The 16,223-nt window shown below is 36.3% G+C and overlaps 2 protein-coding genes across 3 annotated transcripts in view; both read right to left on the bottom strand.

The window, feature by feature from the left end:
• Nucleotides 1-893: 893 nt before the first annotated feature.
• On the bottom strand, nucleotides 894-7,905 carry KIAA1586 (KIAA1586 ortholog). The gene is given in 10 exon segments (XM_036998402.2): nucleotides 894-1,039; nucleotides 1,042-1,564; nucleotides 1,566-2,194; nucleotides 2,197-2,379; nucleotides 2,382-2,898; nucleotides 2,900-2,963; nucleotides 2,965-3,050; nucleotides 3,989-4,069; nucleotides 7,403-7,486; nucleotides 7,718-7,905. Coding segments are annotated over 10 exon segments (2,319 nt in total). The 5' UTR covers nucleotides 7,739-7,905; the 3' UTR covers nucleotides 894-908.
• Nucleotides 7,906-11,165: 3,260 nt separating this feature from the next.
• Nucleotides 11,166-16,223, bottom strand: part of BEND6 (BEN domain containing 6) — a 45,563-nt gene continuing 40,505 nt past the window's right edge. For both annotated transcript variants that reach the window (XM_036998390.2, XM_073224760.1), the window contains exon 7: nucleotides 11,166-12,533. The gene's annotated coding sequence lies outside the window, so the exon portion shown is untranslated. The remainder of the gene's footprint in view (nucleotides 12,534-16,223) is intronic.

The raw sequence follows: 16,223 nt of genomic DNA on the forward strand, positions 1-16,223 counted from the left end.
CATGAAATCTGCAACAAAAGTCTTTTTTACTGTTATAGTGGTAGCACTAGTTTCTGCATCTCTACTTGATTCTGTTTCAGTATGTCTTCATTTTAAATTAAATTTGTTCATATTCATGCCTAAACTAGAAAAATAATTATAATTAAAATTAGTATTTCAACTTACCAATTACGACTTACATAAGTATCACTGTAATTCCTGTTATCTGTATAAAAAACTCAGTTACATCAACTCATAGAAAAAAATAATTTGCACTAATCCCATCTGTTGACACCAACTTAACCAGTATGTGTTTACAATACCAGACATGACACACAAATTTGACAGCACACTACAATAACCAAATCTAAAGCGATTTAGCAAAGTTAAATATATTTCTAAAAAAAAAGGTTGAGTTAAACATTAAATATTTATTTCACACTTCACTTAATTTTTAGACATAATTAAAATAAATAAAAATTTCACTTTCTTAGTCCTACTGAGCTCAAGTGCTTAATAGCCACATGTCACTCTAGTGATTACTGTATTGGCAGATATGTTAATGAGAGACAAGCGCCAAAAGGCTTATGGTTATTATTCCATTTCCCTTTTATTTGATATAACTTCCAGGACTCAGGACTTATCTGGGTTGTTATTCTCTAAAAAGTAAAAAGTGGAAATGATTGGATGTTCTGTACCAGACTCCCTGAAATATGTATGGCACGCTCTAGCAGACATGGGCCAATCTCTAAAACACTATAGTTCCTAAAATCAATCATCAACATTATATTATCTCTTTGGAGAATACCTCTTAAACAGCAATATGCCGATATAAGTTTAACAAATGAATTTCAAAAAAATTTTAATGTGTAAATGAAAGATGTATAGCAAAGAATTTATGAATCATAAAAACAAATACACAACACTCTTTATTCCAAGTTCCAAATAGCCAACTGATTTTCACATAAAGCTTTTGATCTTTGCGGAACTCTTGCATCCATAGCCAGCCTACGGTTGCATTGTGACCGTGATTTTATAAATGGAGTTGCACCCCAATCTGCTCTTTCTCCAATAAATTTATTGTCATCAAATCTGATATATGATCTATTGTTAAACTATTTTTAACTCTTGTACAAATTTCATTCATTAAATTGAAGCCTCTTGCAGCTTCAGCACTATTGATCACAACAGTGCTAACTACCTTTTTAGCTTTTTGTGTAGATGGAGGAATTGAAACATTGTTTGATTTTACATTACTTTTTACAAATTCCCCAAAATCCTTCAAATCAATTTCACACAGATGAAGTAATTTTTTTTCACCAGCTATCCATGGTGAAGTGATTTCTTCATAAGGCCATGTAGAAAGTTCTAGCAAATCAAAATAATAAAAAATACTGTCATCATGAAGACATAAGTTCATGTGTTGAATTATGTTTTCTAGTAACGTATTCCAAGGAAGGGCATTGAATTTATTGTATCTATTAAATGGAATGTCTTTAAACCTATCTGACTTAATCAAACCTTCAATTTGAGACTCATGTTTTCCAGAATGCATTTTTAAATTTTCCAAAGCTCCTATAGTGCGGTTTGATCAATTTTTGTGCTTTCTGAATGTTAGTTGACCTTAACTGTAGTGCAGCTGAAAGTAGTGAAAATTCTTCAAGAATGTCTATCATTAAAGCAAGGTCTTGTAAGAAATTAATGTTAGCTAACCTCTTTGCCAAACCATAATAATGAGAAAAATGCATATATAATACAGGATATGCACACAATACAGCAGTAGCAGCTTGTAAACTACATGCCACCCACCTTGGTCCCATTACCCGGCCGATTTTAATGATTTCAATTTCAACATCTTTAGCTACAGTTCCTAAAAGTTTGTTCTGATTTTTATTAGATTGATGGTAAATGGAATACATTTTATCAAGAAATACTTTTAAATGATTCACTTGTTTTATTTCTGATATTGAATCATCAAGTGACAACTGCAATCGGTGGTTTAAACAGTTCCAAATAATGATTTCAGGAAAACTTTCCAACAACTTTGTAGCTACTCCAGACTTTTTCCCCAGCATTGTATTAGCACCACCAGAACAAAATCCAATTAATTTTGCTTTCAAATATTTCTTGGTAAAACCACAATCATTTAAAGTTCTCAATAATGTACTGAAAATATACTCTGCTCTCATCGACACTAATTCTTTTAAAGTGACAACATAACTGGTGCAGGAGCTGAATGAACTGTACACTGGAGATAAACCATCAGTGTGCTTTTCTTTGAAACTGTAGATGCCTCATCAATCATGATACAGATTTTGGCATTCTCTTCTACAATATTTTTAAATATTTTCATCTTCATTTCTTTTGTAATATGCTCTGCTATTCTTGTTGCGCTGTATCCTGATTTAAACAGCTGACCTCTCCATTTTTCTCTTGTGATTCTATTATCCCCTCAATATCAGATAAAGGTCGATTATGTTTTACTAAACTGTACACAATATTGAAAACGTTGATGGTAGCATCAATATTTTTATTGTTTTGTTTGTGCACTAAATTAGAAATTGAGTCATTAACTGATTCCTTTAACAAATCCTGAATTTTACCATAAGCTTTAGAAACATCATGTTCCCTAATTTTTTTCCACAGAGAAGCTTGTCTAGTAGTTTTATTATTGCCATTAGGGATTACTAAATATGCAATACACTCCTTAGACACATGGACACGCTTTTCTGCTTTTGATCCCAAATGCCGAACTGTGGAGCAATCCTTACATCCTAATTTACTGTCCTTTATTTCAAGCCATCTGTACTGTTCAGTAAACATAAGCGCTTGTTTTTCATTCCAACAACCTGGAACCATAAGATGATCTATTTCTTCCTTCGGTGAAGATGACGGATTTTGATTTTCTTCGACAAGTGGTCTGTTCAACATATTCAAAATTTGATACCTTTGGCTTAGACAATCCACAATGATTTGTTTCTATTATTACTTTCTGTGTCTGTTTTCAATTTCTTCACATTTAAAAATTGTGAAAAATCAGCCTGCCGTTTTGGCATTTTAGGGAACAGAATCTGAAAAACAATTTTATACATGTAAGGATAATTCATGATAACACTTTAAGGGTTAATGTAAAATGTTCTGCTAATGATTTATTTTTGTAACTTTAGAAATAATTTTTTTTTGTATATCACTATATACAATCTGATGAAGATTTCACATAAGCCACTTTGTGGTCACTCAAATAAATTCTAAACAAAGTACTTGCCTTGATTTTGTTTATACCTATAACTTGAGTACGACTTGCTTTTTCTTGAAAAACTATCAGTTTTTTAAATTCTATGGCTAATAAAAATGCCACAAAAGCTGACTATAAGTGTTTGATTATTTCCAATTCAACAAGAAGTTGTTCATATGATTTACAAATTAATTCAGTTCCAATGTGAAGAGTTGTTGATATTTTCATTTGCACTAGTGAATAAGATGAAAGTGAAAAAATGGTGAACATCAGAACTCCGCTCACTCATCCATGTTAACAACATCTCTGCTGAACCAAAGAACAGTTTTCAACTATTGCAAGATTTTCTCAATTTTTTGTATAGCATATAGTCTAACAGACATATCACATTTTTAGGCTGAATCTGCATTAACATTTTATCCATCACTTTCTTAAGTTTAGACAATCAGCAAATAGATCAAGCTCTGAGTGATAAATCAATAATATATTAAGCAGAACACTGTCATACAGTATTCTACCAAACAGATACAATAGATGTAAAGAACCTCAAGTGCGCACAGATATTTTGATGAGTTTTGAACAATTACCTTAAATGTAATAATTTATTTAGTTGTAAATTTAAATATTTTAATTCTTAATAACAATTATGTGTTACAATCAGGTCAAAAATTCCTGAAAATTTAACAATTGGTTCTTGCAAGCCAGTTAAGCCACCTTGTAAACACTAATGCACTTAATAGCAGAACTGAAAAAACAGAAATATAACATACTTACATCACTATGATAGGTGCTGGTTTCTTTATCATCCCCACAGACCAAATCAATGTATTCAAGAACAGGTCTTAATGGTCCTTCCTAAAAAGGAAGGGGGGAAATTTGCAAGTCACAAACCAAACTTGCATTTACAAACAATGGGGTTTTTTCTTGGAATTTTTAAGAATTCCTATGAGGAGGAAGCCTTACAGATGGCACAGAATGATCAGAAAAAAAGGCAGCACAGGAAAAGATTCAGAGTAGATAAGCATATAATGACGACAAAACCCAAAAAGAGACTAAATATTCATAGAGAGATAAAGCCAGGTAAGCTCCTTTGGAAATGGGACATAGTACAGAGATAGTATGAAAAAGACAAAAATATCACATGTTATTTTTTAACTGGGATGGTTATCTAAAATAACCTTTTAGATACCTAAGATTGAAATCATGTAATTATTTGATGACTTTGCTTCCTACACATCTTTATGTAATCAAACATTAATCCCTGAATCTTCTCAACCCTTTCTTTACATACATGCTATCTGTAAAGTATACCAGGCCTTATATACTCCAGTCAAAAACCTAGATTTTATTCCAGAGGCAAAAGAAACAATACAGTTCTGAAATGTCAGCATTAGAGGTGTGTTTCAAGATTAGGAGAGTATGAACTGTGGGAAGACTAATAACGATAATCCAGACAAATGGTGACGTAACACAAGTAGGGAGGGCAAGAACAGTGAGGACATACACTCTTCTGTATATATGCTATATCGAAACAAAATCTGTCTCAAAGATAATGGCTCTCTTTGTGCCTCCAAATTTTTATCATTCTTTTCAGCATGTTGTGTTTATTCTGGGGCCATGCATGGCAGAACACAAAGAGGCTGTGCCGTAATGCACACTGAAGGCCAGAAAGAGCTACATGAAAAGCCTAAGGAACCGAGCCAGTATACATCAAGTGGTAACATACTTCTGGATAGAAGATATGAAAAGAACAGAATAAAAGATACTGTTTTTGTATCTGAGGAGCTGTCAAGCAGAGAACTATCACCAACAGCATTTCATCTTTATGGATGGTACTATAAAAAACACAGAGAAATAAGCATATTCTAATGGAGCCCAGCAGAGGATTGCATTACAGAAGAAAATCCTGTCTCTGAATGTATTTTAAAGTAGAATTAAATTACCTTATTTTTTTACTGTCACACCATATAAAGGCAATAGGAATATTTTACTAGGATTTTTCTGGTACTACCATTCCACTTAGACCATATGGCAGACCTTGGAGATACTGTGATTTGGTTCTAGACCACTGAAATAAAGTGAGTCAAATGAATATTTTGGTTCCCAGTGCATAAAAAAGCTATGTTTACGCTATTACGTTGGTTTATTAAGTAAGCAATAGCATCATGACTAAAAAACAATGTACATACCTTAATCAAAAAGTACTTTGAAGGGAGGGACAAAGGGGAAAAGGGGTATTATGATTAGCACACATAATGTAGGGGGGGCATGGGGAAGTCAGTATAGCACAGAGAAGACAAGTAATGATTCTACAGCATCTTACTATGCTGATGGACAGTGACTGTAATGGGGTATATAGTGGGGAGTTGATAATGGGGGGAATCTAGTAACCACAATGTTGCTCATGCAATTGTATATTAACGATACCAAAATAAAATAATAAAGTACTTTATTGCTAAAAATGTTAACCATCTAAGTTTTCAGTGAGTCATCACTTACTACAGATCACTACAACATAATAATAATAAAAAATTTTTAAATATTGCAAGGATTACCAAAATGACAGAGATACAAAGTGAGCCAATGCTGTTGGAAAAATGGTGCTGATAGATTTGGTTGATGCAGGGTTTCCACAAACCTTCAATTTATAAGGAACACAATTATCTGTGAAGCACAATAAAACAAGGTATGTCCATACGAATTCACATCTCCTTATGGAGCTGTCAAACATCCAGTCCTCCCCCTCTAAAACCAGGCTAACGCTAAGAGGTTCTAAGCTGCATGTACAGAACTTTGGATTCCAATATACAATGTTCTCTATATCTTCAAAAAATTTTAAATTAAGAGTGTTAAACCTCAGCTGAATAAAATCTTAACTTTGGTGATTCGATTCCTTCTGTTTCTCAAGTAAGGTATAAACATATGTGTCACTCCAGTTATAACTGCACAAACCATCAAGATCACAATGCCCATTCATTTCTATCTTTATACCATGGTCAGGAGGAACCAAGATTATTTTTCCTTAACACCCATGGAATCTTCCTTCTAAATGTTTTTAGTACAAAAACAGACACTGTGGCTCTTCATAGCTACATCACTTACTCCTCATCACAGGGAGGTAGGGTCAACACACAACCCTCCTGGCACCCCCAAAATTCCAAGTATTAAGACTGTCATATGCACCATTAACAGGGAAGATTGTCAAGGAAATTCCTTGTAAGGAATTTCTATAGAGCCCTACTAGAACAACACACAACAATACTAACACCACAATGTTTATGAAGGGAATTTTGATTTCAAAAGAAGTGATTTATGAGGTGGCCCTAAACCAATACCAACTAAGAAACACACCAACGTTAAATAGACACCCATTTACAGAAAAATTATACACCTTTAATAGCAAACCTTCATTAATCACTGGGGTAGGAGTGTTTTTAGCTAGCTGAGATACGACTTGAAACTGAGCCTTCATAAAACTTGAAGAGTTTGGGGTGAAAATTAACCCAAAATACGTTGTACTCCTTGCATTTGTGCCAAAATGTATTTGTGCTCTGAAATGCTGATTCAACAGGTCTGGAGTGGGGTCCAGCAATGCACATTTACAGCTACTAATGCTTGAAGACAACTGTCCCAAAGAGAATAAACTTACAAAAATATGTGTGCTCGGTGATGCAAGGATCTTCATTATGAACATCAATGTGTGACAAAAAACACACATTTTATTGCTAAAAATGCGGTGTCCCTATGATGTAAACATGATGTTCTCAGAGGTTAGCCTTCAGGCTATCTGGTAGTGAAGCTGCACAATGCTCACACTTGGGAGTTCTTGCAACCCTTCTTGGCTTCTACCTCCTTCCTCATCATTGGACCTCGCTTCTCCCTAACCTGTCACCTTCTAGAAAATACTCAGCTCCACTTCAAAACAGTCTTAAGAAACCAGAACTCGGCGTGTAGATTAAATATAAAACGGCTCTAAACCAAGGCACGTCTTTGTGATGGCTCCTGTGCTTGCTCAGAGACCTCTTCTGGTAAACTTCCTGATCGCGGGCCATGTTCCACAGTGTCAAGCACCTTCCGGACATTGTCACATGTTCGCGGAGTATCAATGAACAGGCGAGGTATAATCCCCTAATGGCTTACCGCGCACTGTCTCTGACTCTGGAAAAACCCGAATACGTTGCTACTTACACTAACAAACTGAATGTCATCTTCGTTTTCATCCGTTGTTGACTCAGACGGCTCAGGCCCGGCTGGGGGGGCAGATTCTATTATCTATAAAAAATAAGCCAAAACACGCTTACCTATTCAGCCATATGCTTGCAGGGAAAGACTTTTCCAAAAGGAGAGACAAAGAAAGAACTTTCTAAAACGAAAAGCTCTTGAGGAAACCCGACTGAGCCCAACCCCACGCAAGAACACCCGGCTAAGAACAGCACGAAGCAGTCAGTCGGCTCGTGCCCCTGCGTACGTGGAGCTGCGGGGACAGGACGCTCGCCCACTCACCTCCGGCCCTGGATCTCCCATTTCTCGGAGGGCCCGACAGTACCACCTTTCTGGTTGCCGCCGCGCCGCAGGCTAAAGAGGTGCTGAAACGCCTCAGAAGGAGGCGCAGCCCGCTCTGCCCGCAGGTGCCCCAGCAGCCGCTTTCGCACTGTCCCGCCTTGTCGTCCCCTCGCCGCGCAGGATGCTGGGATTTGTAGTTCTGGTCGCGCCCGAGCCGCCCCTCTCCCACCGCGCGTGTGGGTGGAGATGTAAAGGGACCCCTGCTATGGCGCATGCGTTTCGCCAGGTGCTCCTCGACTGAAGTTGAGTAGCTTTTCTCTCCTAACCTGTCCCTCTCTCTTTTTAAGTCCAGAGAAGTTTTTAATAGACCATTGGTGTTAAACTAACTCTCCGAGGTTTTCTCGGATATTTCCCTGCCAATAGTGGCCGACCGAATCTTATGAAGATTTGCACTCAAACGATTGTGAACAGATACAATTTATGAAACCAAATGGTAACTTTTAAAGCTTTTTCTCCTTGTCCTGTCATCCTACCATCACCGGACAAATCTGTAGGCCCACAGAATCGCTTTTATGATACTGGTCCTGGCATACAGCGAATGAGATCAGACAGCAGAGGAACTGTGCGGCATCCCACCAGACTAAGGATCATCGTAGGAAATTTTAAGGAAGACTAGAGGTAGGTGAAATCTGAGTGAAAATAGTGTTTTGATAGGTTCAAAGCCAATTAAGACTGTGAAGAGTTCAGTGTCCCATAGGAACTGCGAAATGGACCCAGGGTCCTATTTACTTGGAAATTACAAAATTAACATAGTTACTAAACTTTGTGTCCAGAAACCCATTAACTATAGGCCTGCCCTGGGTTTGGAATATGAGGCTGGTTCTCTTTGTCAAAATGACCCGCCAAGGTGTCAGAGTGGTCAGATACTCAATGATTTTAGAGAACAAAGTTGCTCATTGAGTAAGAAAGCAGTAATAACGAAAGTCGCTTTGACTTTACAAATGTAGTATTTTCTTTTGGAGAAATGTCTCTTGTTCATTTCTCAGCTGACTTGTATCTATGTCTGTTATTTGAACCCAGCAGATACTTACTTTCTCAGATGGTGGTCCTGTTTTTGCTGGTCTAAATTATAAAATGGTAAATAATTACTTATGTTTTTAGCTTGTATTAAATGAATCTGTTAAATTTTTTTGCATTTGCACATAGTGCACTAAAATTACAAGTGCATTTGTACCAACTAAATTTGGGACTTGTAGAGGAAAGTTAAGAACAAGAGATTTGCAAATATGATTGCCTGAAAACGTATACATTTACCATTTCTAAATCCCACAAATGCTAGGAGAGATTTGCATTTAAATGATTTTCCTAATGTGCTGCCAACAGTTCAGTGGAACATGTACTTTGATAGGTTACAGGTGGGAGTTTTTCAGTTAAGCACTTGGAAAACAGGCAGGAAGTATGTGGCTAGAGCCTGAATATATGACTTTCAATTCAGTAATTATGGCAGGGGTAGTCTTTTTCATTTTAGATATTTAATAGGTATGTAGTGATATGGCATTGTCACTTTAATTTGTATTAAGTTAATGACTAACAATGTTGAACATCATAAAGTGTTCATTTACTCTACCCTTATATATCTTCACTGGTCGTGTCTGTTAAGATCTTCTGCCTATTATTTAAGTGAGTTATTTATTTTCTTATTATTGAATTTTGAGAGTTGTTTATTTTGGGTATAAATCCTTAATAGAGATGTGATTTGCAGATCTTTTGTCCTAGTCTGTGACTTGTCTTTTCATTTTCTTAAAATTGTCTTTCAAGCAGAATTTACTACATTTTATGGAGTCTAATTGATCAGTTTTTTACTTTTCTTGATCATGCTTTTGGTAGTGTATCTAAGAAATTTTTGCCTAAGTAAAGTTACAGATATTTTCTCCTTTGTTTTTGTGGGGAAAATGGAAGTTTCTATGGCCAGGATCCTCACCTGACCCTAAACTACTTGATAATATAATTGGCTTACTGTTAGGCTAATGCTTTCATACTGGTTGGCAATGAGCTGTTATTGCCTGAGTCACTATATAAAGAGCTCTGCCCAGTGCTCTTGGCAGAGGCAGAGACAGGAGGATTACAGGCCACTGGAGTGCTAGGTGCAGACGTGATCCTAGTGCTCCATCTACCACTGTAAGAATTAAGCCAAGTGTAGAGAAAATGAAAGTTCCTGTGGGCAGGATTCTCACCTGACCCTGGTAGGCTGGCTCACTGCACATGTGTGGGCAATACATTATTATTGACTCTATATAAAGAGCTCCACCCAGTGCTCTGAGCTGCATGGACACAGGAGAACAGAGGCTGGAGGTGGGGCAGTGCCTAGGACAGAGACTGAGACGGCTGTAGGGGAGGAGAGGCCCAGAGGCAGAGACTTGCTCTGGGGGAACTCTGGCCCCTCCCACCATTCATGGACCCACCTGCAAATAGCTGGACCAGGAAAAACCGGATCATCAATAGTATGTGTTCAAGAAAGGCGTAATATCAGCACAAAGATTTTATAAGAAAAAATTTGAGAAAGAGCTGCAAAATGGACCAATGTGTGAAGGACATTCACAGAAAAATATCTTAGAATAGATGAAGATGCTGACTGCACTTTCCACCACAGGGTAAAAATCTTAGTGAAACTATGAATATCATGCAGGAAGAGCACAGAACACACATGCAGGAGCTCATAAATTAGTAAACTTCTTTTCTTGGACACTTTTGCTGTCTAATTCTACACTTAGAAAGTCCTTCCTCTTCAGAAAACATAAAATATTCATGTATTTTTTTCATCTGAGTCCAATGTTTACTTTTTATTAATCTGGAGTGCTTTATTAAATATGTTTTAAAAAATAAATATAACAATTATTTCTCATTAACTGGCTGTCTTAGTATCATTTATTGGATAAACCTTCCTTACCTTACTTATTAAAGTTTCTACTTTAACTGGATTCTAAATTCTTATTTATATGAATACATAATATATGCACGCATATACACCTATATGCGTGCATATATACACATGTATACCAATTTCTTTTTGGGCACTGTATTCATTTTCAGTAGTTTTCTTAATTTGTAACTCATTTAGAATCAGTATATGAAACTGAATTTAAAAGAATACATACACTCTTGCCTATAAAAATATCAACACATCTCAAAATATTTTAAGGAAGAACCACAGAAGTTCCAGTTGAATAATACAGTTATGTTTTGTAAGGCAATTTTATTTACATGTCAGCAAAATATATTATGAAGTTTTTTAAGGAAATAACATGTCTTAATAAGATCATCCTTTTTTGATAAAAATTTTAACCTCCCTGGACATTGTGTATATATCCTGCATAGCACTGGACATTTACCATGCACATTTCCTATATATCCTACATAGTATGGCTACGCAGAAGACGGAGGAGCCAGAGACACATAATCCAATTATAATGGTAATGCCTCAGTGTATGGGTAAGGAAGCCGTCAGCCTAGAAAAGGATGTTTTCCCTGAATTTTATGCATTAATAAGAAACAGGCAATACTTTTTATGTTTTCAGTGGGATTTATTTACATTTAAGTAAAAGCAAATATTAACACAAGTTATTTCCTTAAGAATATTTATTTTGTACAACCACACTGTTATCAAGCAACATTTATGGAATGTTCCCTGGGTCTACAGTACCTAACTTTCTATTATATGGATCTTCTTTTCCAAGTTTAAACATGACCTTGTGCACGGAGGAAGCATGGCTTGGCATTGTGGAGTTGCCATGTGTGATAACCTGACGTCAAAAGAGAAGTTTCTAGATGAAGAATGCTTTATTTTGCATTCATTTACAAAGTGGTATTTTTCCTTTTGCATGATTATCAAATCCATGCGATTTTGCTTTCAGTTCTTTCTTCTTCTGATACAACGAAAACAAACCAGTTAAAACTAAGCAGTGTAGCAATATAACCAACCAAATCAGAGGATGTTATATCTTACATAGGATGTTTTAGATGATATTGGTGTTTCATCTTACACATTTGTATTTAACACAATTTGGGCAATTAAAAGAAGCATGTAAACAAAGTTTTCTGTAAGTTGATGTGTTATTTTAACACTCATGAAAACTTGGGTTTATTTCTCTTCCAGGAGTGCAATGGAATAGTTTCAAATTAGAATAAAAAGGACTTGCTACTCTCATTTTTTCCAGATACCAACTTTCTGCATTTTTTTAGATAACAGAATAATCCTATAATCTTATTGCTAAAACACTATTACTTGGTTAGATAAGATGATCAGTTTTCAGGATGACTTTCCTGCTTTCATGCTGGTGGACATTGATCATTTCACTGTTAATTTTTCCAAACATGTGCTTATGCTAAAGATCCAAAAAGTAAAATGGGGAGTCATTGGTAATAATAAATGTACAGCAGTTTCTTAGGACAATGACAAACCTTAGAGGTTGAAGTTTTTGTTGCTATGATCAGAGCTCTGACTATCCTGTTAAGTTAGCTGTACAAAGAAGCATTTGGGGACAGGAAATGCATATTTCCAAGAAACCACATTGCATGCATATTTAACTGCTAGACATTCTCTGGTTTGGTGCATCCCTGATATTTAGGGTGGAATCTACTTGTAGCTTCTTTAGCAGTTTGTTGCTCCATTAGGAGACCCAGTGATGTTAAAGATGGCTCGGGGCCTGTCAACACACATGTCGCTCTGTGCTCACTGCCAGGGAGGTTGCAGGTTTTCCAACAAAATCCAATATTAGATTGAGAACTGAAAGTGCTTTGTTTCAGATGACTATGATACCTACAAAAAGCAAATTTCAAAAAACAGCAGATTTATGTTAGAGTTCTTACAGCATTTTGACATGAGTTACTTATTTTTATGTCTACCACAAATTTGTGCTTTAAAACACAAATTGTTAATAAGAACTCTTAACTACTGAGGTGAACGAGGAATTATTTTATGATCTACTCAGAGGAAGTCTGGCATAGGTAATAGTTAAAATATTAAACATACATTTTTATCTCAAATGATTTTTAAAGTACTGTTTATTAGGTGAAAAATGCTGACCTCACATTCCACCACAGGGTAACAATCTTAGTGAAACTATCAACCTCATGTAGGAAGAGCACAGAACACATATGCAGGACCTCATACATTAGTTAACTTCTTTTCTTGGACACTTTTGTTACCTAATTCTACACTTAGAACGTCCTTCCCCTTCAGAGAACATAAAATATTCAAACACAGTGTAAAATGAACCATACCCATCAACCATTTTAAAAAATTATCATCCATTCTGTTTGTCATTCTCCAGTAACATTTATGGATTGTTTAGATATCAGGCAGTTTCCTAAATCTGCTTTACCTCTTTAAAATTAAAAAACACTAAGTGAGCGAGGCCAATGGCAGAATTGCTGGGAAGTTAATAAATCTTACTTGCATGGTTACCTTCCAAAAAAGGGGCCTGAATGATATCTTCACATGTTTATATATTCTTTGTTAAATTTACCAAAATTAGATATTTCAACCATAATCAGTTAAGACCACTGTCTCTTTCCAGTTTAAATGCCCCCTAGTCATATTTTCTCCTCCGATTGTAACCATAAAATAGCAGTGGGCATTTTTGAGATTTTGTTAAGGATTGACTGGGATATATTTTTGTGCTTTGTAATCTCTTCTATGTATATTATAATACTGCTGGCCATTCCAGTGTGCAATGGCTTCTGGGAATACTATAAATAAATATACTCAATTCAAAGAATATTTAAGAGTACCTACTCCACAGATAACCTGAAATGCCCTGAAATCTTATAACTGGGATAACAGAGAAACTCAATAGAGTTTCTTCAAATTTGACAGCAATCCTACAAATTACATTGCTAATAAAGTGTACAGAATTTGAAAGAAACCTCTTTAAATTGTCAAAAAAAAAGCAATTTTCCATCAACTATGGTACAGTATAATCTAAGTCATTTTTCTATTCTCTCTATAAAAAAAGCTATTACAAAACTGTCGAAGAGGCAAACATCATGTCTGGATCCCCGAAAAAGTAGGATAAAAGAATTACAGAGCTGTTAATAAAAATATTCTGTAATTCCCCCTACATTATGCAATATTTGGGAAATTTGTTAATTTTAAACATTATGTAGTTTTCATGATTTATTTATTCTAAATTACCATACAGAGTTGTAACTGATTGTGTACTCATAATTTTGTATTTATTGTCTTAAAGAGAGTTCTCCAAATTCCATAAGCTTCAAATTCCATAATCCATTCATCCACCTCTGGGGTAGATAGTATTATTACCCCTGTTAAATAAAAGTTCAGAGAGGTAAAGTGACTTTCCAAAACCTACACACTTATTAAGAGGTGGAGCAGACTTCAACATGAGGCTTCCTTTTTTTTTCTTATTTTTTTAATTGAAGTATCATTAATATACAATCTTATATTGGTTTCAAGTATACAACACAGTGGTTTGGTTCAACAGTTACCGTACTATTAAATCCTCATCCCCATAGTGCAGTTACTATCTGTCAGCATAGGAAGATGTTACAGAATCACTGACTATATTCTCCCTGATGTGCTACTGTTTCCGTAGCCAACTTATGATTGAGAATTTTTGTGCCCTTTTATCCCCCTCACCCTCCTGACCCACCCACGCCAACCCCTCCCCCATGGTAACCACCAGTCACTTCTCAGTGTCTATGAGTCTACTGCTGTTTTGCTCATTTTGTTTTGTTTTGTTTTGTTTTTAGATTCCACAGATAAGTGAAGTCATAGGGTATTTGTCTTTCTCCACCTGGCTTATTTTACTTAGCATAATACCCTCTAGGTCCATCCATGATGCTGCAAATGGCAGGATTTCCTTTTTTTAATCGCTGAATAATATTCCATGGTATATATATATATACCGCCTCTTTATCCACACATCTATTGATGGACACTTAGGTTACTTCCATATCTTGGCTATTGTAAATATGTGGCAATAAACATAAGGGTGTATATATCTTTTCGAATCAGGGATCTTGTTTTCTTTGGGCAAATTCCTAAATGTGGAATTACTGGGTCGAATGGTATTTCTATCTTTAGTTTTTTGAGGAACCTCCATACTGCTTTCCTCAGTGGCTGCACCAATTTACATTCCCACCAACAGTGTAAGAGTGTTTCCCTTTTCTCCACATCCTTGTCAACTCAACATTTGTTATTTCTTGTCTTTTGAATAGTGGCCATTCTAACTGGTGTGAGGTGATATCTCACTGTTCAAAACCAGAGTTTCTGACCCTAAAACATTTAATGTTATGTATCAACATGGCTAGGCATGTTACCCAGTTGTTTGTTCAAACAGCAGGCTTGATGTTGCTGTGAAGGTGGGTTTTCTTTAGATGAAATTAGCATTTAAATCAGTAGATTTTTAGTAAAGCAGATTACCTCCAAATGAGGCTGGGTCTCACCCAATTAGATGAGGGCCTTAAGAGAAAAGACTGAGGTCCTTTGAGGAAGGAGGAATTCTACCTCCAGACTGCCTTTGGACTCAAGGCTGAATCGTCAACTCTTCCCTGTGTTCCAGTCTGCAGGCCTGCCCTGCAGATGTCAGACTTGCCACTCCCCACAGTTGTGTACACTAATTCCTTAGAATAAGTATATGCACCCTGTTGGTTGTTTTTCTGGAAAGCCATGACAAATGCAGTAAGAAAACAAAGAAGTATATGCCAGTGTTGGCTTTCTAATAGATAGTGATCACTAACACTGGCAATCAACTTCATAAGGATTTAGTTTATAAGGAAATCATTTTAGACCGGGATTTCTCAAGCCTGGCACAACTGACATTCTGGGCTGGGTCATCCTTTGTTGTGGGGAGCTGTCCTCTGCAGGATGTCTAGCAGCATCGGTGGCTTCGATCAACTAGATGCTCGCAGTAGCATCCAGTTGTTATGACACCAAAAATATCTTGAGACATTTTCAAATATTCCCTGGTTGAGGGGTGGGGGACAAAATCCCTTCCACCCTCTTTGCACACTGCTGTATTAACCTACAGGCTTTCAGCTGCCTCTGTCCCAAAAGGTCTGCCTCAGAATCCCTGCTGAATATCAGGGTAGAAATTATATATATATATATATATACTAAAGTGGCTTTAGAAATTTCAGAAGGTTATTTGACCATTTAGTGGGATATTATAGAGATGATAGTCTAATATCCTGTAATTCTTATAAATAAAATTTTCTTCAGCTCCTGTAAGAAAGAAGCTAAAAAATGGAGAAAGGCCAAAAATATTGGTAGTATCAAGCTCTTGGCAAAGTGCATGCTGCAGGCAACTTGAGGACAGTCACAGGAGTGAGACAGAATAGGCAAAAAAGGGGGATGGATGGAACTTAGCACTTATCCTTATAGAAATGAGGCTTAACTGGGAAAGGATTGTCCTTTCAGATCCAAGCCACCAGCGGCAACCTTGAGCTCAGTCCTGGGTGGAGCACATAGTCTACAACAGGGTCC

Source organism: Manis javanica, chromosome 16, assembly GCF_040802235.1.
Source record: "Manis javanica isolate MJ-LG chromosome 16, MJ_LKY, whole genome shotgun sequence".
Taxonomy (NCBI): domain Eukaryota; kingdom Metazoa; phylum Chordata; class Mammalia; order Pholidota; family Manidae; genus Manis; species Manis javanica.